Source organism: Molothrus aeneus, chromosome 10 (assembly GCF_037042795.1).
Source record: "Molothrus aeneus isolate 106 chromosome 10, BPBGC_Maene_1.0, whole genome shotgun sequence".
In the NCBI taxonomy this organism is placed as follows: domain Eukaryota; kingdom Metazoa; phylum Chordata; class Aves; order Passeriformes; family Icteridae; genus Molothrus; species Molothrus aeneus.
The window spans coordinates 10,890,190-10,913,216 of NC_089655.1; the positions used below are offsets into that span (position 1 = coordinate 10,890,190).

Genomic DNA, 23,027 nt, shown 5'->3' on the forward strand with positions numbered 1-23,027 from the left:
GAATGAGCAGTGCAGCTGACAGCCAGAACTTGCAGTACAGCTGTTACTGACTGAATTACTGCTGCTGGTGGTATTTTTTGGAGGTTGGTATGGTAAAATTTATTTCTAGTTTTGCTTCAGAATTATTTTCTTCCAGTTAACCATGATAAGAAATTCTTACAGAAAAACAAAGTACAGGAGTTGTGGTTCTGGAACAGCATGTTTCCCACATTTCAGCAACTTGAGGAGATTTCACTACCAAACTTAATTTTAGCTCTGAAGTGTAAAAATGCTACAGCATACCAAAGAGCATCATAGAAACAGTAAATTTTTGGTATATTAGCTAATGTAATTTTCATTATGAAGTTAAGAAGATGTTCTTGTCTTAGCCAGCTCTCTAGACCCAGATGAGTAGTTGAGTTGGAGCAGGACCCAGCAGAGTGGTCTGTTTGCTGTTCTTTAGCTCATTATGAGCGGGAAGCTATTCTGTGGTAGAGCTAAGCTGGTGAAACTGGTGATGCTTTAATGGCTTAGGCTCATCATTCAGGTAAGAGGGAACCTGCTGAACATCAAGGTATCTTTATTACTTAAAGATAATTTGGAATGTATCTGCTTTTATAGTGGGGTAGCAGCATGGTTCATTGGGAGTCCTGCTGCTCTTCTATTTGTATCGCACTTGCAGCACAAAGCAGAATTAGAACAACTTTTCCCCATGGACTGACTGTTCACCACCAAAAGCTGGCTGGAGCTTTATGACTTTCTGTTTTATTCCCAACTTTTTTAATTTTCAGAAAATGTTATATTTTTATATGTTCATGTTAGTGTTGTGGGTTTTTTATTTTAAAAACCTGCCTGGATTTTTCATATGATGAAGAAAAGTTGCATTAGAAAGTTACTGTTGCAAGTTGCAGTTTTGAGTAGGAAGTGGTTTACTCACTGTGCCCTCTCTTAGGATCTCTTTGTGACGGAGATAATTGATCAAAAGGAAGCCAGGGTTCTCTTTTGGTTGCAGCACTTGCCCACTCACTGCCATGTGGGAGAGGATTGTGCGTTAGACGCTGCTGTGTTACATCAGTGCAGTTGGCTGAGGTTAGGAAATGCACTGGAGTTCCTTAAACTCAAAATGTTCAGTAGAATTGTACCACACATGCTGCTGCCCTGGAAATAATGTACTGTATTACTAATACATAGTACATTAATATATTTTGCATCTACTCGTGAGGGTATGTGAAATAAGAAATCTCTCACTGAATGTGGTATTATAGAAATGGATGTGAGGATGTTGTTGAGATGCATTTGACGTTAAAGCATGAGGAACTTACAGAAAATAGATGTGGGAGTATTAAAGAGAAAATTAAACTCTTTAAAACCCTGCTTGTCCTGTAAATTTCCCATGGTAATTAGTAAGTGATGCACTTCCTGCTATGTTTTTTGCTAGTCACCAGGCCCTGAGAAGACATTGAACTAGTAGGTCCTTTAACAAAGCTGAAAGAAAGGAGCAGAACCATGATAAAGAGAGACAAGGAGTGGGCACAAATGTATTTATGTGTCTGTTTCTGACACTTCTTTATATGTTCTAAACTGGAAAATAATGGCCAAAGGAAAAAAAATCACTGAAAAAATAATTCTTGATATGCAGGCTGTAATACTTGCCTTTCAGGAGGAATATTTTACTTCATGTTCAAATTAATGGTGTCTCAATGCAATGAAAATGAGATGCTTTTAAACCTTCACCAGTTATTTTTTTTTCTAGGATAGGAGAATGCTAGATACTTGTGCTGGCTTCTGTGCATAGTTAATTTGCTAATGGATTTCCACTGTATATTCCCTGAGAGTCCAGAAATTCTACAAAGATGACAAGTAGTAGCTCCAGCTTTCATTACACAAGATTAAACGTGGTATTAAGTGCACACACAATAGCAAGTAATTAAAAGACTCTGATTCTGAGCATTACCTGGAGTCCCCTGTCACCTTGTGGCTAAACCAAAACCATGACTGGCTAGGCAATGGATTCCTGTTGACTTGGGTCTGTAAACATGGCTGTAGAAGCTTTTTCTGCTGGTCTTCTAGATGAGTTTTATGATGAGGGTTGATTTAAAAACTCAACTCTAGTTGTTTTTCTTGTCATAAAGCATAGCTAATCTTCCTTTGGTGAAGGACTGTCTTAGAGCTCATGTAGAGCAGGCTAAGCCCCGATTTTACACATGATTTTTGTATTAATTGCAAACTTGCTGTTAAGTTTCATGCAGATACACTCACAGATTGTGAATTAAAGCTTTGTTTTGTCTCTGATACGAATTGCTTCCTTTTCTAATGTGTGAATGAGGGGGAGGAAAAGTGCAAGAGATTACCTGCTGACGCAGGGGTTGGTTTTCTTTTGAAACCACAATGGTGTGTATAGTAGCACATTTCACAAATACATGCTTGCAGCTCTTGCTGGGAGTCCCTAAGAAGAGGTTTGCATGGCCATTGTTTGCACATTTGCTGCTGCTGAAATAGATGATGCTTAAACAGTTTCTTGGCAAATTAGGCAGTTGAGTGGTGGCACCTGCCTTCTCTGAGATCAACAGCCCTTCAGCTCTGAAAGAAGGTTTTGTGTATTTACAGGGTGAATACTTCAAAGCCCAGAAATGGTTTATTACAGCCAGATTTTGACTTCCCTGCACATACCTTTCTAAATGAATTACATACCATGCTCTCTCAGATTGACCTGTCAGTTTGTTACTGTCCTGTTTATACTTTGTCTGCTCGCATGAAGTTGTTCTAGCAAACACAGCAGTCATAAATGAAGTTTACCTACAGATATTAATGGCTGCAGTTAGGGAGTGTCTGCCTGTGGAGAACTTCAGTTGATTTGAATGGTGGAGGTAGAGTCAGCCATTGAGGGGGTTTATTGTGGGCTGGGTCTTTTTAAGAACTTACTTTCATCTTTTAAGCTGAATATATGCCAGTTATATCTGAAAGGCTCTCATTTCCTGTATGAAACTCCTCTTGCACAACAAACTTCTGAGATGAGAATTAATGAAAACTGAATCATACCTTACACTCTACTGGAACAGGGCAGCAGTTGGGGAAAAGAACCAAAGTTCTGTTACCTGTTGCTTAGACGGCACATAAGGATATAGAAGTCTAAAATATAAAATAAAAGGCTTCTAAGTTCCTGTCTGCTACTTCAAACTCCATGCATTTATGCCTTTTGAATAACAGCTGCCTAGCTAGGTAGATGAAATGACTTTTCAAATCTGAAATATTTTTACTGTGTGTTAGAAATGTATTTATTATGGTTGCCAGAATAGGAGTGTATATTTAATGTTATTTTGGTTTTTGATTGGTCAAAATGTCTGGCATTTTGTTGGTGGTGTTGCTGGGATTTCTTGGTTGTTGTTTTCCTTTTAAAGGAGACTGCAGTTGCAGCACTTTGCCTGATTCTTTGAGGAAAGGCAGCATTCCTGTGAAATTTGCTGACTAGCAAACTGAGTGAGGTTTTTTCGTTCCATTCATTTTCATTCCAACTTTTCCATTTCTGTTAAGTCTACTCCAGTTTAGCCACTTCAAACATCTTCAGGATTTTTAAACATGTTTACTGGAGGCTGTTTGTTTAGTAGCTTAAAAGTATCAGTAATGATTCAGTGCAGTGTGCTCAGTCCCTGGGGAGGAACAATCCAGCTCGGTAGTGCTGAGTTGATTTAATGGCTTCCTATCCCTAATGGCTGCTTGCCTTTGGAGCCTGGGAGGGCTCCTGCATGAACAGGGTGATTCAGTTTGCCAAACTGACAACTGGCTTTTAGGTTAAAAGCTTCCTGTGAGGGTGGTAAACAGAAGCAGCAGTTCAGCTGACTTGGCTGTGCTGTCACATATGTGTTTGAAGCAGACTCCAGGCTGTACCTGCAGACTGAAGGGGTGGATCTGACTGGCTAACTTGGAGTGAGAGATGGAAGGGGAGGAGGTCAGGTAAATTTGGAAGAAGAGAGAGATTTGGGGATATTAGGAGTTGATGGTCAGGGGAGGTGTTGGACCAGAACAGGCTGTCTGATAAACTGGGCAGGCTGTACTTGCTGGCAGCAGAGCTGGGGTTTGGACAGGAGGTGGGAATGGAGTGCTAGAGCTGCCTCCACAGGGAGACCAGCTGGAGCATGAAATCAACTTGAAGTGACAGATCCATATGATGAATCAGAGATTTCAGTTCTGCTGCAAGGCTGTGAAGTTGTCAGTAAAATGTTTTTCAATTTGCAGGAAATCACAAACAAGCCTTTCTTTAGTTTGTGTATGTTGTGGTCAAGAGAACAGAACAGGCTGTGTAACTGAAAGTCCCACAGACTCATGTCTGTTTGCTAGAGAAATCCAGGAGCTTGGTGATCATGTCAAAGACTGTAAGAAGAGAAATTCTTGTTAAAACAGCTGAATTCTCTTCAGATAAGGTTGGCTGATCCATCTGCTATGAATTTCCTATCAGGTTCAAACTGCAGCTGATTTCTAGGTACACTCAGCACTCCCACCTGAAACTACAAAGCCTGAGGAGCTGCAGAGGGTGTTGTATGCTACAGGATGCCCATCAGTCTGAAAGAATAGAGTCCTGCCTCAGATCAGATACCCCAAATGACTGAAAAGTCTAGACAGTTTAATTTTGTTGCCACTCTTCTGGACCACTTATGTGTTGGAGGAGGAATCAATGAATGCTTATGAAACAACTGGATGTTTCAAGAACCCATTTAAATGGTGGGTTTGAAATCACTGTAGCGTTCATTGTGATTCAAAAATTATTGAAATGCTGAAGGCCACGTGCTTGATAACTGGAAGAAAAATAACAAATGATTGTGCAGTGGTTCAGCACTAAATGTTCCCTGAACTGGCTAAGACAAAGGGACTTTTGCGGGGGGGAAATACCATCTGGTTTATAATTGTGCATACTCCAAAGAGGGTGGAGTTTGGAGGCAGCACAGGAGTGTTAGTGTCTGTTGTTTCCACTCTTGTATTTGAATTTGCAGCTCCTGTTATTCTTTTTAACAACATTTTTCTACAGTACATAAAGCAGTTATTTTAAAATGTGGGCAGTTACATAACTTCCACTGGATCTACACAACTTATTATTACACATTATGATATTAGAACATTTACTTAATTGTTCATGTGAATTTAAAGTTTTCTCCTCAAGTTGCCTAGATTTTGGATTTTAGTCAAACTAGCAAATTATGACAATTGAAATTTTCTTGCTTTAATTTAGTTAAATTCTTGCAATACAGCTAAAAATACATTATTTTAAAGAGAACATGAATATAACATTCAAATCTTAGGAAATTTTGTAATCTGCAGAATGTTTTTGGACTTAAACTACATGTTGTATGGTTACATTAGAGCATCATTTTGCTCTAATGTAACCATACAACATGTAGTTTGTATGTGTTACATTAGAGCATCATTTTGCTAAAAAGTCTCGTTTCTGCTATGAATTTACAAACTCTTCTGCTTCACTTCTGTTATTCCAGCTTTTTTTAGTTAATGCTCATATGTGAGCAGCATCTGAAGGTTAGGCAGCTTGCTGATCCAGCTCTGTGTTGCTGCTGTGGTGATTCAAAGATTGCAAGACTTTGGAAAAGGTCCAGAAAAGGTTTCTCTGTCTCCACGAGCATTAATTGACAACCATCCTCTCCCTTTTGCATCAGGGCTGATGAACAGTGTGCCTGGGTTACCTGTTAAACACCAGTTTACCACTTACTGTATGAATTACAGAAGCAAACAGAATTTTTAAAAGGGTCATTTAACCTTGATGGTAATTTAACCCTGAACATGGACTATTGTGAAAAAAGATTGAAAATAAACCTTGGGCACTATTTCAAAGATAGAGCTAGAACTATATACTATAATAGTTTCAGATGTTTAATTTTAAATATCATTTCAGGATTTGACTTTGCATTTCTTAGCATAACTCAGAATGTAATTTATTCAAAATTAAATATTTCAATCTATTTCAATGCCTTCCAGATATAGTTGCTGCCATTGGTTGAGGCCAGATAGCTTTTCAAATTTGAGTTAATGAAATCTGCAACTTTTCCTAACATATAGCAGTTCATTTTACTTAGGATTTTGTCATTCATGTGTGATACTGGAGTGTCTTTATCAAAGCAATTCCAGGAGTTTTGTTCTCAGAGAGCCTCCCAATATGACTATATACTTGAGTATTATTTTGTGTTACCATCTAGAGATCTTCTTCAAGTACATGCAGCATGTTGGATCATTGTATTGCTATATCTGTGTGTTATGCAGCAGGACAAAAAGTTTTCAAAAAGCAAGCATTGTTTGGATTTTATTTTTTTAAGCCAAATAATTGCTTCACTGATCTGTTGTTTGCCTTTTCCTTGTAGCATAAAGGAGTGCCATGGGTTACCTCTTATAAACGGACAGAATTGTGATCCTTATGCAACAGTCTCTCTCGTGGGGCCTTCCAGGTAACATTTTAATATACAATGAATAAATCTAAAAATGCTGTGATGTTGAATTGGAAAAGAAAGTCCTAGGTTTTAAGCAAAATCTTTAAAACACAGAAAAATCTTCCAGTGCTCTCATGCGTACATCACATCTCCATGGATACTGTTCTCTCCCTTCCCTGCCATATGCTCCAGACTGGGATGGTGTTTGGTCTGTCTGAATTGTTTGCACTAGTCAAGAGCCACTTATGACTCAGTTCTTTCTTTTTTTTTTCTGTTTTGTATTGGATTTCTGCACTGTGCTTCCTGTTAATTTGTGAAATTCCTGTATGTTGCGATGCAGTCAGTGGCTCCCTCACCTTCCTCTCTTCTCTGTTTTCCCTGATGTGTGGGTTTCTTTACAGCAGATGTGTAGTAATTGGGAGGAGATGAGGGAGGAGAGGTTCTGGAACACCTTCAGGATGCTGTGTTCAATGTCCACACAGTTCAAATATCCCCTTGTTTGGGACCAGTAATCCTCAATAACTCCTGGGTTTTTTCATTTAAGAAAAATCCCCCATCCCACACATTCACTATGTGCAAGTCCCTGCCCAATAAGGAGGATAAGTTTCAGTTGCTTCATTTTTGCCACATCAGACCCTTTCCTTTCTCCTGTGCTGAGGAATTGCCTTTGTGAGCACAGTGCCAGGATGTGTTGTACCAGGCTTGCTTGGCTTAAAGACTTTGGAAGGATTGTCCCTGAGTAAGCTCTGCATGGAGCATTTTTTTTCTCCTAGGTAATAAACAATCACATTTTTTAGGTTTGGCTTGGGGGGTTTTTTGTTTGCTTTGTTTGTGTGGGTTTTTCCTAAGAGGACTAGGGAGGCTCACCCATTATACTTAGGAATCATGGGGATAAATGGCAAAGAAGGTAAACTGACAGACGTTTTCTGTTTGAGTCCTGTGTGTGGATGGAAGTGGGAGAATGTTGGTCCCACAAAAGATTTACCCTGGTAGTATGGGAATAAATGTGCAAATCTGACAGGAATTCCTGGTTGAGATTTTCCAATCTTATGCATGTGTGACTCATGTACCATGACTGGAATATTTATATGTCCAGTGCCTGAAAAGAGGTAGTTGATACTTAGGGCAGTTTTTCTTCTCCCTTGTCTGTTTTCTCATGTATTTTATATTTCTTTATTTTGGAAAGCCATTTTATACTACCACAGCCCTTTGCTAAATAAATAAAACTGTATTCCTTTATAAAACTTGTAAAATTAAAAAAAAAAAACCAAACCAAAATCAACACACAAGGAAATGGGGGCAGTTGTTTTGTTTGACCCTGTGCTGCTTCATATCTTACATGAGCAGCAGTTGTTTTCAAAGAAAACCTTCAGTGTCTTGGGTGTAAGCCCCTGTCTGTAAAGAAGTAGTGGATATTTCACCAGCAAAAGAGGGTGGGAAAAACAGAAACTGCAGTTGAGCAAGACAAGGAAGTGTGCTCATTACCTTCAGGCAGTGGTAAAGAAATTTAAATTTTAAATGCATTAGAAATTGTTCATGTATTTTAATTAATATATGTAAGTTTTACCTGTTTGTGAAATTAAATACGACCTTTGGGTTGGATAGATGCACGGCTAGCTAGATAAAACATTTAAAATTTTAGCTCTTTAAACACTATTGTGAAGATGAATTAATTTCATTTTAAGATTTTCTTCATTGATCAAAGTGAATTGTAGAATAACAAAAAATATTTTAACTTAAATGCATGGGTCCTTCTTGACAATAGAATGTCTTTATAATTGTGTGTTTAAGTTGTCTATGGTAAAAATTTTACCACATTGGAACAGGAATGACCAAAAGAAGACCAAAGTTAAGAAGAAAACAAGCAATCCGCAGTTTAATGAAACATTTTATTTTGAGGTAACTTTTTGTGTGTGTTCTTCCTGTTTATCTGTTCTGTGCAACCCTTCAGATATTTTTAAGCAAGCTGCATAGCAATACCTAATGCAGAAAGCTCTCTCCAGGCAAATTGAAGAGCTTTAACTGGCCTCTCAAATGTAAGTGGATGACATAGTTAAATTTCTGTCTGCCAGACAATAGCATTCTCCTCCAATTGCTGTGTGAGAAGTTACTTTCTCACAAGCACATATATGAAGGTAATCCCTATCTTGAATCACTTTATATACCATCTGTTGCCATCTGGAGTTCTGAGATAACTTTAGCCTATCCCATGGACTTCTGTTTAAATATTTTCAAGCTTGACCTAAAAAACCCGAAAAACTTATTTATTTAATAAAGTAATATAGTAATTATACCCAAAAAGTTTATTTTATTTTAAAAAGTTAACTTTGTTGTTATTTAGGAGTTGATTTCAATTCTACATGAGTTATCTGACAAAGAAACCATGAATTTAAATTTTCATCTGATTTGTGTCAGTAATAAAAATCAGATTTGCATTTAAAGCATGCAGTACTGAGAGTTGGAAGGAGTACAACTATTGCATGTGCCTCAAATGTATTATAATTTATTGTGTTTTTATAAATCCTGGTGTGGGACTTGAGTGAGAAATAGTTTCATGCCTATGCACAGTTTCAGTGCGTGTGTGTGTCTCAGTTGACCTGCTCAAGAATACTGAGTGTGATTTCTTAAGAATTAGATATTAGGATAAAAATGTGATCCAAACCACTCTGGTAACTTTTTGACTTATGATTTATTGGAGTTAAATTGAGAATGCAGTCAGTCATGAAATGAGGAAACTGTAGATGAGAGGTTACAATTGTGTTGTAACTAGGGCAAGAAAAGTGGGTTTCCTATTTGTTGTTTCTTTAAACATTTCAGAACTGACTTACTTCAATGCTTTCATAGGGCTCATGCTGAAAGAAAAAAAATTTGCCAGTTTCCTGTCATACTACTTGTTGTTTTTTCTAATAGATCTATACTGTAATTCCCTCATTTATCAGCCTTCAGTAGGCTCCACCATGAACTCTACTTGACCCATTTTTCTCCTGCTTTCTGGAAAAAGCAGTTTGTTTGGCCAACTGACCTTTTTCCTTTGTATAAGGAACAGTAGCTATTTACCTATGCTAGAGGCAGGGAGGGTTTTCTTTGATTTTTGATATCCATAATACAAAAAATGTGTTAATAAGAGGAATTTACTTGCAGGTAACCAGGTCCAGCAGTTACACCAAAAAGTCCCAGTTTCAGGTGGAAGAAGAAGATATTGAGAAACTAGAAGTCAGGTAAGTTATGTGGATTAGAAAGTGATTTCATAGAATCATTAATAAATCATAATATTTTATCATCAAGACAATAAATACCTGTTTTATCTTAGTGTAGTTTCATAGAATTACTGATCAGACTTGTAGAAAAAATTACAAAGAAAATTTCTTTTTTTTTTTTAACTTGTATTTCTTACTGAGGATGAGTTTTTTTATTTTGAAGTAAATAGTGGTAGAGTGTATCTAGCATTCCTATGCCTGTGAGTAAAGAGGTATGAATACCTTATATCAAATAATATTTATTTGGGCAGAAGATTGGTAATAGAACTTGTACTGAAGGATACCAGCTTACCTGATCCTAGTCTATAGTTTCAAATATAGTTGGTTGGTTTAATAAAAAAAGAGGAGAAAGCCTCTTTTATGAGATTCTTACAAATTCACTTTGCTTTTTAGAGGAACATTTGTCTTTCATCTTTTCCCTGCAAATGCAAATACTCAAAGTATGTTCCCCTTTTCTGCTGCTTTCCCCTCAGAGCAGGTCTTTGTGTATTTATGCAATGTAATTAGAACTGCAGAGAGCCCTGTACTCAGTTTCTTGTCTTTCTTGTGCTCCTGCACATACATGCACCAAATTTGCTGAATGACAGAATAGCATATGTTTCCTAACAGGCATCAGAAGAATAATTTAGCAGTTAATCCACATAGCCATTATAGAACTAACTTAGTATGCGTGTTTTTAACTATTAGCTTCATTAATTAGAACTGTATATTTCATTGTAGATGCAAATATATTTAGAAAAATAGTCATGCCCCAACAAATCTAGTTGTCTTTTTTTTTGTTTTGTTTTTGTTTTTGTTTTTTTTTTTTTGTTCTTAACAACTGCTGTCTGTCAGAAATGTCAGAGAGGTAAGAAGTAATAGAACAATCCAGGGTGCATGTGTGGAGCCGGACTCCGTTGGAGGTTGTAAGCGTACGAGCTGCTGCTTGGAGAAACAAGCGCATGTCTTGGTGTGGCATTGCAGTGGCCCAGACTTTAGCAGTTAGGTGGATATTTAAATCTATTGGTGAAAAAGTTCACTTGAATTACCTGAGAAGAAATGTGCACAGTTTTGGGGGTGGAGACTGCGCAGAAGCCGTACATTGTGCCAGTCACTTTTGTTTACTGATGCAAGGTCTGCAAGTCTTAACTTTCACTGTTTGTTTCTTTATCTGTTCTTTATGGATTAATAAGTCACTTGTTTGAGTCTTCCTGGTTTATTTAGAATGGAGTGAGATTTCTAACATTTGCTGCCTGCATGCATGTGGATTAGTGCTGTAAGGCAGTTATTGTAAACTTGCTTATTTCTCTCTGGGAGAAAAGAAAATTAAGCAATGTTCTTGTTTTCAGGGTTGACCTATGGAATAATGGGAATCTGGTACAAGACATCTTTCTAGGAGAAATTAAAGTTCCTGTGAAGGTGTTAAGAAATGATTCCTTTCAAGCATGGTGAGAAATGGTGATTCAGAAGTGAATTTGCTTGTCTTGCACATTTTTTTTGCAAAGGATATGTTTTATTCTACCTATTCATTAAACCATGTCTTCCTGTTCTAATCTAGGTGAAACATGTTTCTAGAGTTTCCCTGCTTAGTAAACTACCCTTGTCAGCAGGTACATTTAGCTCTGCTCTTCCCCATGTCTGCACCTAGTCACAGAATAGTTGGTGTTTGAAGGGGATGAGTGGAGAGTGACGGGAAGATGGACTGTAGCTGTCTTTTGGTCAGGTTGCTGGATTTCAGTGATCTCTGTGTGCTCTTCAGCCTACCCAGCAAACCTGGAGCTTCTCAGAATTGCATCACTCATAATTCAATTCCTAAGTCATACTTCCAGAATGACCAATGAGGAATTTATTTGATCATTAAGTATGGATTTTTTTTTTCTTCCTTGGGGAGACTCTGAAAGTATCCTCTAGAACCAACCCAGCATCATATCAGGGGAGCAGTCACAGGACCTGGAAGGGTGAGGTGTGAAGGGAGTTCAGGCAAGAAACACTTCTGTGTGGGACATCTCAGCACCCTCCTTTCTGATGTTTTTGGAAGCAGGAGCCCATCTGTAGCTCCTTTGCTGTCCCAAATGCTTGGCAGCAGGAAGGGATGAGTGCAAGGGATTTGAGTAGCTCCAAGTGTGTAAAATATTCTGCTTTTAGTGAACCTTTTAGTACAGGAAAAAGCATGGAGGAAGCGCTTTCGTATCCACACAGAAAACAGATGGGAAGAACACGTGTAAATAGGAACTAAATGGAACACAGGTCTTGGCCAGGAACCATTATGGCTCTGCTCCATGTACCCACCTCAGGCTCCAAATGTCTTGGATGCTGAACTCAGACTCTTGGTGTTTGAATGTGATCCTGTAGGTGTTTGTGTTGGAGTTTCTGGTTTTGCACGGTGTATTGCAGTCACAGGCTTGTTCTGCCAGTCTCTCATCAACAGCTGTATGACCATATTAACATAAAAACAGGCCTCTGTCAACAACCTGCAGAGAGAAAGATTGTATCAGCATGGGCTCATTGCCTGTGAGCTGTGTTTGTGTAGCTGTTTGAATTGACCAGTCTGATCTCCTGGTTGTAGAGGTCCAAATACACATGATTGTAAAAGAATATTTGGAGATGGGGTTTCAGTTTGTTGGGGTGATTGTTAAAACTACTGTTACACCGCTTAAAAGCTGTGAACATTTTTGTAGGGCTACACCTCCTGTTGGAATGCAGTGAAACTGCAGCCAGTGAATTGTTCAATGGATTTCGTATTAAGAGTAGAAAAAAAATATGCATTTTCCCTATATCTTGTTTCTCAAGAGTGGAGCCTGTTAATATTATGTGTTTTTTCTGGTCTCAGACAAGACCATTTTAACTCTTCACATTACTTGTTTCACTTGCAGTGTCCAACACCCTAAATATAACCTAGATGTAAAATGAGATGTCCCAGTGTAGTCTCAAACAATTCCTGCTATTCCCTGTTAACCTACAAAAAGTATATCCTATTCTACTGTTTGCAAAGATGTGAGAAAATAAATTTAAGTTCCATTATGTGCTAAAGATGAATTAAATGCTGCTCATGTTTTTACTTTTGTGTCTCAAGGGGGGTTTTTTGTGAATTTTTTACCCGTTTTCAGATACAATGCATGTATACTGAAATAGTTAAATGTGATACTTTGCTTTATTATGGAATTAGTCAAATGAATGAAATAGGTATCTAATATTTTATAATTGTCCTATTGCTTACAGGTACTTACTTCAGCCAAGAGAAAATGGAAACAAGTCTTCAAAAACTGATGATTTGGGATCACTTAGATTAAATATCTGTTACACTGAAGACTGTGTACTTCCATCTGAGTACTACACTTCTCTAAGGAACTTGCTGCTAAAATCTTCAGATGTTCAGGTACTTTTGTTGAAAACTTCATTGAAGTGAAAACTAAAAATGGATTATGCAGTTGTGAGACAATATGAATTACTCATATTTAGATGATGGGTTTTCTTTCTTTGTATAAATTACTTCTGTCACACCCAGATGAACAGCTTCTAGAGCTCTTACTTCTGCTCCAAGATTTTCTTCTTATTTTAGAAGAACCAGTGGAGACAGGAATATAATCTGTGCTATGTGCCTGGAGGAGATAAAATACTTTTTTCTTTTTGGTTGTTCTTTTCAACATTGTATTTTTCCATTGGCATCTATTGGCTTCTTGGATTTAGAGATTTTCCAGGGACACTGATTCATTATTGGCACTGAAGGGCAGATAATTAACAAAAAGGATCTACTTCAGAGTTTATTTCAAACTCTACTTCTGAATTGCTTCTGCCTTCCCCAGGATGTTAATCAGCATGACTGGATTTCTCACCAGGACATGGTGACAAAGAGGGAAGTGTGGTAGAGTGTTTGCATAACACTGGGACAGGAATCAAACTGTAGCAACCAGACTTTATATTCCGAGGTCTTGTACAGCTTTTTATCGATTCAGTGTTAGTGAAATAGTGACAGAGGAGAAGAAAGCTAGAGGAAGCAGCTGTGACTCAAGTTTTTGCAGGCCCATACTGCTTCACTGGAATTCAGGAATAGCTGAGTATATAGGTAGCAGCAGTCAGCAGTGGTCTTTTCTACTGAAATAATTTAGGTTTTGTATTGAAATTCCCTAATGTACAGCGGTAGCAAACACTTGAGAAGGGTGAGAACTTTATTTTAATGTCCCCTGATTGTAGTTTTAAAAGTCCTATGAAGATACATGACATTTTAGTAAAACAACTGCTTTCTGTCTCTAACTTGGGTTGGTGACAAAGCCATAGTGTAACCCTTTAGGGAGAATGAGTAGGATCCATTCTTAAGTGTATTTTTAGAGTGGATAATATTAATTTTCAATTAACTATCTCTGAAATGAAAGCTTTTAATTGCCATGTTACACAGCAAATATTGAAACTTTCTGTTAACAAACTATGTCATTAGATTTGAGCTGTACTTTTTCAAATACAGAAGGAACATTTAACTACTTTACTCAGATACTGTATTCTGCTTTCTCACAGCCCATTTCTGCATCTGCTGCCTACATTCTGAGTGAGGTGTGTCGAGACAAGTGCGATGCTGTGCTGCCCCTGGTACGGCTGCTGCTGCACCACCATAAGCTGGTTCCCTTCGTTGCAGCAGTGGCAGAACTAGATCTGAGGGACACCCAGTATGTATTTCATGTTTATTGATGTCATGCTTTCTAAAATTCATCTTAGAGTTCCAATGGGGCTTCACGATACTGATAAGTAAGCCCTTTGGTTTCTTTTTCTCAAGTAAAACTGACTAAATATATTCATCTTTTCATGCCAATTTTTAAAAACATTCATTAAAATAATTTTGGATCTGGGAGTCAGAGTTAAGGGTGCTGGACAGTTTGGTCAAACTTTGTCTTAGAGTACATAGTTTTTATTTTAAATGTCTTTATTTGGCCACTCTTCAAATTTTACTGCGCATTGTATCGAAACTTATGAACTTAGATGGAACATCTTTAAATTGGTGAAAATCTTATCCTGTTGTCTTTTACATGCGGCTTAAATGAAGGCTACTCTTTTTCTACAAAAATGCCATGTAATTAAGAATGTGGCCTGCATGCCTTGCAGGTAGGAAGCACAGGAGTTTTCCAAGTAGCAGCATATGGTCTGTGAATTTGCAGCTCTGTGGTTAGGAGAGAAATAAGGCAGATGTGAGTAGCAACCAGTGCACTGCCAGGTCATATCCAGTGGAGGTGTGGCAGGGCTTTTGTCACCACAGGACAGTTGATTTCAAAGCACTTAGTCTTGATTCAAATAATGTGAGACAGCTTAACTGTGTAGAAAGAGGTGACTCATAGAAAATAATTTTCTAAACTTCATTTTAGTACACACATTCCATTGTAATTGAACTGTAACAAAGGCAGCTTAAACTAAATCTCTCAGATTAGAATGATACACTTTGCACAGCTGGCTGTCAGTTTTCTTCAACAACTATAATGAATAAAAACATAACCTTGGATTAAATTATCTTTTGGTTTAAGTGTCTGGGTTTATTGGTGTAGTGTAGTAGTGTGCTATAGCTCCAGACTTTTTTTACCATGACTGCTGCAGGAGGAATTGTATATTGCTGATGTACAATTTTCATTATTTTGGAATTTTCTCCAGTTGTTCTTTCTCATGTTCCACACTACACTATAACTTTAATTGTATAAAATTTCTTAGGCTTTTTCTTATTTTTTTTTAATGTTCCTGGGTTTGGTAATTGCTGTAATAATATTCTTGTTTTACTCTTTTTGTTACTGAGTGCCATTAGAAGCTTGGTGCATGTGTTCTGGGATTCCTAATTAAAATATATTACAAATACTTTTAAAATATTTAATAGCAAGATAGAGTATAAATTGAATTTTTTTTACTGAACTTGTTTTTTCCTTGCTCAAATAAAATAACTTCTTTTCTTGCAGAGAAGCAAACACAATCTTCAGAGGCAACTCACTTGCAACTCGGTGTGTGGATGAAATGATGAAAATAGTGGGGAAGCACTACCTAAAGGTTACTTTGAAACCTGTTATTGATGAGGTATGTTATCCTGCTGAAACTTCTTTGGGGAAGCTCAGCCCCCTGTGGTATCCTTCTCTGTGAGATAGACATTCCTGTTTCAGCTCTCTGGTAGGAATCACTCAGGTAGGGGCATCCTAGAGGAGAAATTAATTGAGCAATAATTGCTGAAGTTTAGTGGGAGGAGCTGTGTTTTGTCATTTATGTTCCAGATGCTTCAAAATAAACAGTCAATGAAAGTCATTGCAGCCTCCCAACACGTTGCAGAATTTGCCCATGTGATGCTTTATGTAATCAATCCATTTGAAAAGGCACAAACAAAAGTGAGGATGGTCATTGCATGTTGGTAAAGATGGTTAGGACCTATTTAGAATTTTATTCCTAAATATAAGAATCTAGTTTTTAACAGGTGCATTTCCATACTTTGTCTCAAAAATTGAACTCCTATAGTTTTGTTTGTTTCTTTCAGATATGTGAGTCGCCTAAACCCTGTGAAATAGATCCCATCAAATTAAGAGAGGGGGATAACGTAGAAATTAATATGGTGAGTTTACCAACTGGTTTAAAAATCTGAAAGAAGCATTTTTAAAAGCAGTCTTTGTAATGGAAAATGAGTAACTCATAGTAGCAATATAACTCTGTTTTCAGAGTAAACAAAGAAAAAGCTGTATTTTCTTACTCCTCTTTATGAAGACAGCAATGGAAAAGTCCAGTGGAAAATGGGACAGAGAGGAGAAGTTAAAGATGACAGTCATTCTTATCAGTTTTTTTGGTGTTTTGATTCCTGATGTCCTATATTCAGCATCTAGATTGATGTACCTAATTAGAAGTGTTCTAGCATTTTTCATTGAAGTTTTGCTGGCTGCTTCCCTCTTACCCCAGAGTATGCTGATGTTGAAGGCAACAGTTGCTGCAATAAAGTTAACGTTCACTTGATATGCATGGGAAATGTTCCTTCCTTGTTGTCAAATGACAAAACCAGGTATTGATAGGTAGTTTATATTGCTAGACACTGCTTATATACTTTTAAGTAAATATCATTAAACTACCTTTTAACAGTAGTAATGCCATATAAACATTATGAGGCTTTTAAAATATGCACTGTACTAGAATTCAGTATTGAATAATCAGACAGTGTTATGTTTGTGCCCAGGGAAAAGAAAAGGAGAAATATGAATGTTCATGGTCTTAAAATATACCTTTTTTCATAATTGCAGGAAAATCTCCGCTATTACGTGGACAAAGTGTTCCGTGAAATAGTGCGGTCGAGTATAAGTTGTCCTACACTAATGTGTGATGTGTTTTATTCTTTGAGGCATCTGGCTGCCAAAAGATTTCCAAGTAAGTGTTCTCTAAGAACTTCTGAAAGTGGTGTTCGGACTGAAAACTTCTGCAGTTACCTTACAGGGATTGTTAAAATTCTTATCTTGTCCGAGGCTGTGCCCTGAACTTTGACAGGCATTTGTTTTTCTGTCAGGCTGTAAGTTATATTCAAACTTTATGGTCAGTCAAGAGACATTTTTTGTATTCTGACACAAAAATATAGCAAATCAGAAACTGCAAGACAGCAGCAAATGAGAAGTCATCAGAAGAGTACAAGATAATATTAGAAAAGCACAAGTAGTACAGGAAGTGATTTATTTGAAAGACTTAAAATTTTTAAGAGCTCTTCTGTTTGTTGCTTCTAAAGAAACAAGATGTGAACTTGAAAATCAATTTAGCATTTGCATCTTTACATGAACTGCCACTGTTTACAATGGCCAGCACATTCATAACTTCTGTGAAGTTAGCTTTAGTACTGCTATAGCTAAAGCAGTTATGGGTAGTTTTGAGGAGGGTGAATAGTAAAAATTAATTATTAGGTTTGTAAATGTGACCAGTATTAGAATAGCTTTATTCTTTCAGAATGCTTTTAATATAGGAGTAATGTAGTGGGTCTGAAGTACTCACACTTGAGTCAATTAAAATCTGAATATCCTGTAATAAGCTACAGGTGAAGAGTATGCTCCTCATAATGTTGAACATTTCACTGATTCATGTTTGTCACTGAAACTGAGCCATTACTCTAGTTCAGACAGTTCTTTCAGAAAAGCTGACTTAATAGATCAGATTGAAGTGGTCATTAGAGTAAGAATGTGACCTTACTGTATTTCCCAGTATAAAAACAGATATACCCAAAATATTTAATGAGAAAATTCTTTTACATCATCAAAATTATATAACAGCAGTGTCGCAGACATCTTTTCACTAAAAATCCTTTCTTTAGGATTTTTCCTTCTGAGAAGCTAAGAGGCCTCAGAGACAGAATGCAAACAATGGTTATCTGCTGCTGTGGAATGCAACAGGTCCACCTGTGATTGGCCCATCTTGGATGTTTATAATTAATGGCCAATCAAGGACCAAGCTATCTCGGACAGAGTCTGAGAGCTGTGTTTGTTATCATTCCTTTCTTTTCTATTCTTAGCTTAGCTAGCCTGCTGAGGAAACCTTTTCCTTTCCTTTTTCTTTTTAGTATAGTTATAATGTTATATATATATATATATATAAAATAAAATAATAAATCAAGCCTTCTGATCATGGAGTCAACATTCTCGTCTCTTCCCTCAGCCAAGAACCCTTGTGAACACAGTCACAAGCAGGAGTTTATGATGCAACTCAGAATTGCAATTATATTTGTTCCTATGTGTTGACTGTATTTGTCATGCAGCATTAATGTATTTGAATTATCAGTGAGTAGCTTTCCAGGTGAAAGAATCCAATAGCCCCAGAGTTTAGAGGCAGTGTCTGCAGTGTTTTGTCTCTGGGTGCAGCATCCAGCCAGACCTAATCAACTGTGTATGTAAATGCTTGCAATCATCTCATTGTTTCTCCCAGTGGAGCTGATGAGCCAGTTGTATGGGAATAGAACTTCTTTTCAGATAAATTAGCAGTAAACACTCCACTAAAAGGAGAAAATTTCTTACCATGACCACCTTTCTCATTTCATGCACTTCATTGATTTTTCTATTCTATTTTAAAATATGAATGTCTCCTCTGATGTTATCTTCTTAAGGATTTTTATGTTAACTGTCTTCATGGTTTCCTAAGTTCAGTGCATGTTACATTTCATGGTTTTTCTCTGCAGATGACCCTCATGTACAGTATTCTGCAGTGAGCAGCTTTGTGTTTCTTCGTTTCTTTGCTGTAGCCGTAGTCTCACCTCATACTTTTCATTTACGACCTCACCATCCAGTAAGTCTTGTGAAGCTTTGTTCTGTTTTATTCATACTGTCAGAGCTGTTGGTTTGGGAAGGCATAAGTTACTTTCAGTAACTGGGAAATAAGATGACTACATGTCTCTAGGTTCAGTTCCCAAAGGAAATAAGATATTTACAATTCTTAAAGCATCAGATATTTCAGTCTTTATGGGGTGTTCTCAAATGATGTGGAAGAGCTTTCAATATTAAAGATGCTGTGCTTTTTTTGGGAATGTGCTTCTGGGGTGAAATAACAACATGACCTGAGGGTCCTTTAAGGTATAGGTCTAAACTGCCTTGGTTCTTTCCACCAAGGAAATTAAACATCCAGACATTTATTGCCATGTGGGTCTTAAGCAGAGGTTGTAGCATTATCCAGTAATTGGTTGGTATATTTGTCCTGGACTCCACTAGTTGCAATGGCTTGACAGATTTTCTAGTTTTGTTTGTCAAGTAGATACACAATATAAAACAACTTCAAAAACAGGAATATCGATATTAAAACCCTGTATTATTTTTCACATTAAATTCAGAAAATATATGAAATCTGCTTCTCCAGAGGTTGTCATTATTACCTTATTTTATTTACTTAGGTGTGTTGTGCCTTCAAAAGAAAAAGATACACTTATTCTAATTCATTGCTTTGACATTATCCAGATTTTTGAGTAAAAAAAATTACATGATTTTAACATTTGAGGGTTAAACATCTAAAAGGGAACAGCGAGGCCACTTTTGGAGGCCGTGTTTATAGTTCTGTATTAAAATGCAATTGGTGAGGTAGGAAACACACCAAGTAAAAGCATTAAAGATGAAGTTTTAAATTTCACTTTTTATTGTGAAAACTTGGACCATTTGTCCTGCAGTATTTCATTATGTTTATTATTCAGAAGTTTGTTAGATGTGTAGTAATGATTACAGGATTTGAGGGTTTCTAGTGTTTTATATGTAAAAATGTTTCACCAGAACTAATATTAAATTCTAGTGGTAATGACTAAAACAATAAACACTATGCAGTAGCTAATAAACTAGATAATATTTCATGCACTTTTTTTTTTCTTTTGGGGGAAAGAAAAGGAATGAAGATGTACCAGACTTACTACATTGTGTAATATACTATCTTTCTTGACTTTTTAATTTTTTAATCAGTTCTACCTGGAACTGTGAAAACATATGACTTCTGAATTTTGTTTCATTGTTTTAGGATGCACAGACCTCTAGAACATTAACTCTTATATCAAAAGCCATCCAGACTTTGGGGAGCTGGGGAAGTTTGACCAAAAGCAAACTTGTAAGGCTATTAAAATTCTTTCTCATTTCAAACATTCTGTCTATTGAAAATTCCTATAAAAGTTTATTTATGTCAATATACTTTTCCTTTCAGTCAAGTTTCAAGGAGACATTTATGTGTGAGTTTTTCAAAACATTTCAAGAAGAAAAATTTACTGAATCTGTTAAAAAGGTAACTTTCAACTGTATTTTATTTTATTATTGTTGGTGTAGCTGATCAGTCTTCATTATTAAACGTTTGTGTCAGTGTTCAGTTTTCTACTAGAGAGAAAAAGTTGTGGTCTGTTTCAGACATTAAAAAAACCCCAAACCAAGAAACATTGCAAAACCATACACAAGAGTTGCACATAATGAACTAAGCTAAATTAGTTTAAAACTAAAGTGTACATTTTTGGAAAGAAATTGTTATTGGGTCTGCTGTTAAGAAACTCATTAAAGAAAGCTTGTGTGACCTCTGGGCATCCCTTGTTACATTGTTCCTAGGCCCTGCCATATATTTTCATCTATTGCATAAAATAACTGTTCTGTTCAAGGAGAAACTGTACATTTATATTTTCAAAATAGCTTTTGGGGTTTTGTGTTTCTGAATATTGTATATTTATACTCCCTGTGGTTTTTTTCCTTAAGTTCCTGGATGATGTTTCCTCTACTGAGAGTAAAGAGCCCAGTGGTGTGAGCGAGCCAGTACATCTAAAAGAAGGGTGAATACATCTTGAATTTATTTTGTCCATAGGAAAATTGACTTCAGTCTTTTTTCAGTAATGCCAGATTCAGATTAATGCTTATCAAAATGTCTGATATACTGTAGAAATTACTATATTTGTAATTTAGATGATTCTTAGTATGTAGAATTACTTTAGAAGAACAGGTGCAAGCTTTCATAACTCATCTTCTAAATACTTTAAAAAATAATTTAAAGCAGCTGAAAACCTATTGAAGACTGTCTGCATTACTGTCACAGTTCAGTGTGTGCTCTGTGGTGGTTTTTGAGGATTGTGAAAGTGTATTTTAAAATGTGATTAACTTAGAATTATTCTACCTCCTGTGTAAGCCTGGCCAGCTAAATGTTCTGCCTTTGAAGTTAGATAGAAAACTACCCTGTAATTTAAATACTTAACATTTAGTGATAGAATACTCTTATATAGATGGAGGTGAAAGTCACTCTTCCTAAAAAATGAACTCTCTTTTGCTTGATGTTGCTCAAGAATGATGATTTGAACAACATTCATGAGGAAAAAATAGTTTAATTTACTTGAGAATATTTTAATTTACTTGAAAAGCAGGTTTATAAGAAGAAAAGATCAAATGTGCATCCAAATTTCAAACAAGAAGAAACATGTCTCTTACTAGTAAGATACTGAATAGAAATGAAGGAGGAAATTGTAGTAGATCAGCACTTGGTTATAGTAATAAATTGAGGGCTGTTGTTCAAAACAAGAGTTAGGAGTGAGTACACTTAAAGTGTACTAAATGCAGTTTGTCTTTCCTTGCTGTTGAGCCATATCCAGTGTCATTTCACTGATACAATTACATGGAGAAAGTGGCAGGAAAGAAAGAATCTTGTAGTTAGAAACACCTTATTCCCTTTTGTGAAAATTTGGAGTTCTTCATCTGGACAAGTTATGTATCCCCTCCAAATGTACTGCTACAAGCACTGGTCTGGACTGTGTGGTTTTCAGACTCCTTTCCTGCTTTTGGAACCCTGCACACCATCACCACAGTGGGAGAGAATCTTGAGGATCTGTTGTGAACAAGTAGTAGATTTTTTTTAATGTACAATGAAGTAGATTTTTACATGATGAACGATAATGTCTTATCTCAGTAAATGGTTTTGAAGACTAATGGTTGCATTTCATTTGATTCTGTCTTTACAGAGAAATGTACAAAAGAGCTCAGGGGAGGACTCGGATTGGTAAAAAGAATTTCAAGAAGCGATGGTTCTGTCTAACAAGTAGAGAATTCACATACCACAAACAGCAAGGTAAATAATGTTTATTTAACAATTATTTTTATTTTTCAATCTTGTCTAAGTGTTTGTAGCTTTTTTTGTGCTTTTAAAATGGCATAATTTTTTCTTTTCCTAAAATACCTATGATTTATTTTAGTTACTTTTGCCTTGATTAATAGAGGCTTCTGTCTGATTCAAGCCTATTTTTTCCATAATAAAAATGCATATTTTTAGAGTATGAACTTCAATGTCAGTGCCCTGAGATTATAAAACAGTTCTTAAAGATTGCTTCACTCCTCTGTTTACAATTTCTTACAGATAAAGAACCAATTTTCACTATTCCAATCAAAAACATCCTTGCAGTGGAGAAACTTGATGAGAACTCCTTCAACAAGAAAAATGTGGGTCAAAAGATAGTTTATATCTAATTCTTGATATGTTCTTTAAATAAAAGATTGTAATTAGCTTACAGAGTTAACAAAACCCCCTTAATAAACACTTCAGCAAAAGGTCTTTTATGGATCAGGAATAACAAGCTGTATGCAGTATCTCCAAGTATTCTGAACGTGGAAATCAACCTGGAAATGTGGCTATCCTGCACCAAGTTTTCTGACTGATTGTGACTTGGCCCCCCTTGCCTAATTTCTGGAATGAAAGTTAAAACTATATAACATAATTACAAAGCAGTTGAAATTATATTATGTGCTAATAGAAATGTAGTGTTACCAAACTTGTATTTATTCCTTTTGGTGAGAACTTCGTGCAATCCCTTCATCAGCTGAGGCAGTTGTCTGTGCTCACAGCCTCATTCTAGCCCTGGAACACATCAGTTATTTCTGTTCTTATGTCAGCCCAAACATCTGAGGCAGTGATAAAAGAACAGCTGTCACTAAGGCCA

The 23,027-nt window shown here is 36.6% G+C and overlaps 1 protein-coding gene across 1 annotated transcript in view; it reads left to right on the forward strand.

Annotated features, from left to right (window-relative positions):
• RASA2 (RAS p21 protein activator 2) overlaps positions 1–23,027 on the forward strand; it is a 45,234-nt gene that overhangs the window by 17,020 nt on the left and 5,187 nt on the right. The window contains exons 6-20 of the mRNA XM_066556756.1: positions 6,339–6,422; positions 8,231–8,303; positions 9,546–9,622; positions 10,990–11,088; positions 12,860–13,016; positions 14,150–14,298; positions 15,565–15,679; positions 16,128–16,202; positions 16,876–16,999; positions 18,783–18,889; positions 20,096–20,182; positions 20,276–20,353; positions 20,809–20,882; positions 22,056–22,162; positions 22,448–22,530. Of these exons, the coding sequence (XP_066412853.1) occupies positions 6,339–6,422; positions 8,231–8,303; positions 9,546–9,622; positions 10,990–11,088; positions 12,860–13,016; positions 14,150–14,298; positions 15,565–15,679; positions 16,128–16,202; positions 16,876–16,999; positions 18,783–18,889; positions 20,096–20,182; positions 20,276–20,353; positions 20,809–20,882; positions 22,056–22,162; positions 22,448–22,530 (1,489 nt within the window). The remainder of the gene's footprint in view (positions 1–6,338; positions 6,423–8,230; positions 8,304–9,545; positions 9,623–10,989; positions 11,089–12,859; positions 13,017–14,149; positions 14,299–15,564; positions 15,680–16,127; positions 16,203–16,875; positions 17,000–18,782; positions 18,890–20,095; positions 20,183–20,275; positions 20,354–20,808; positions 20,883–22,055; positions 22,163–22,447; positions 22,531–23,027) is intronic.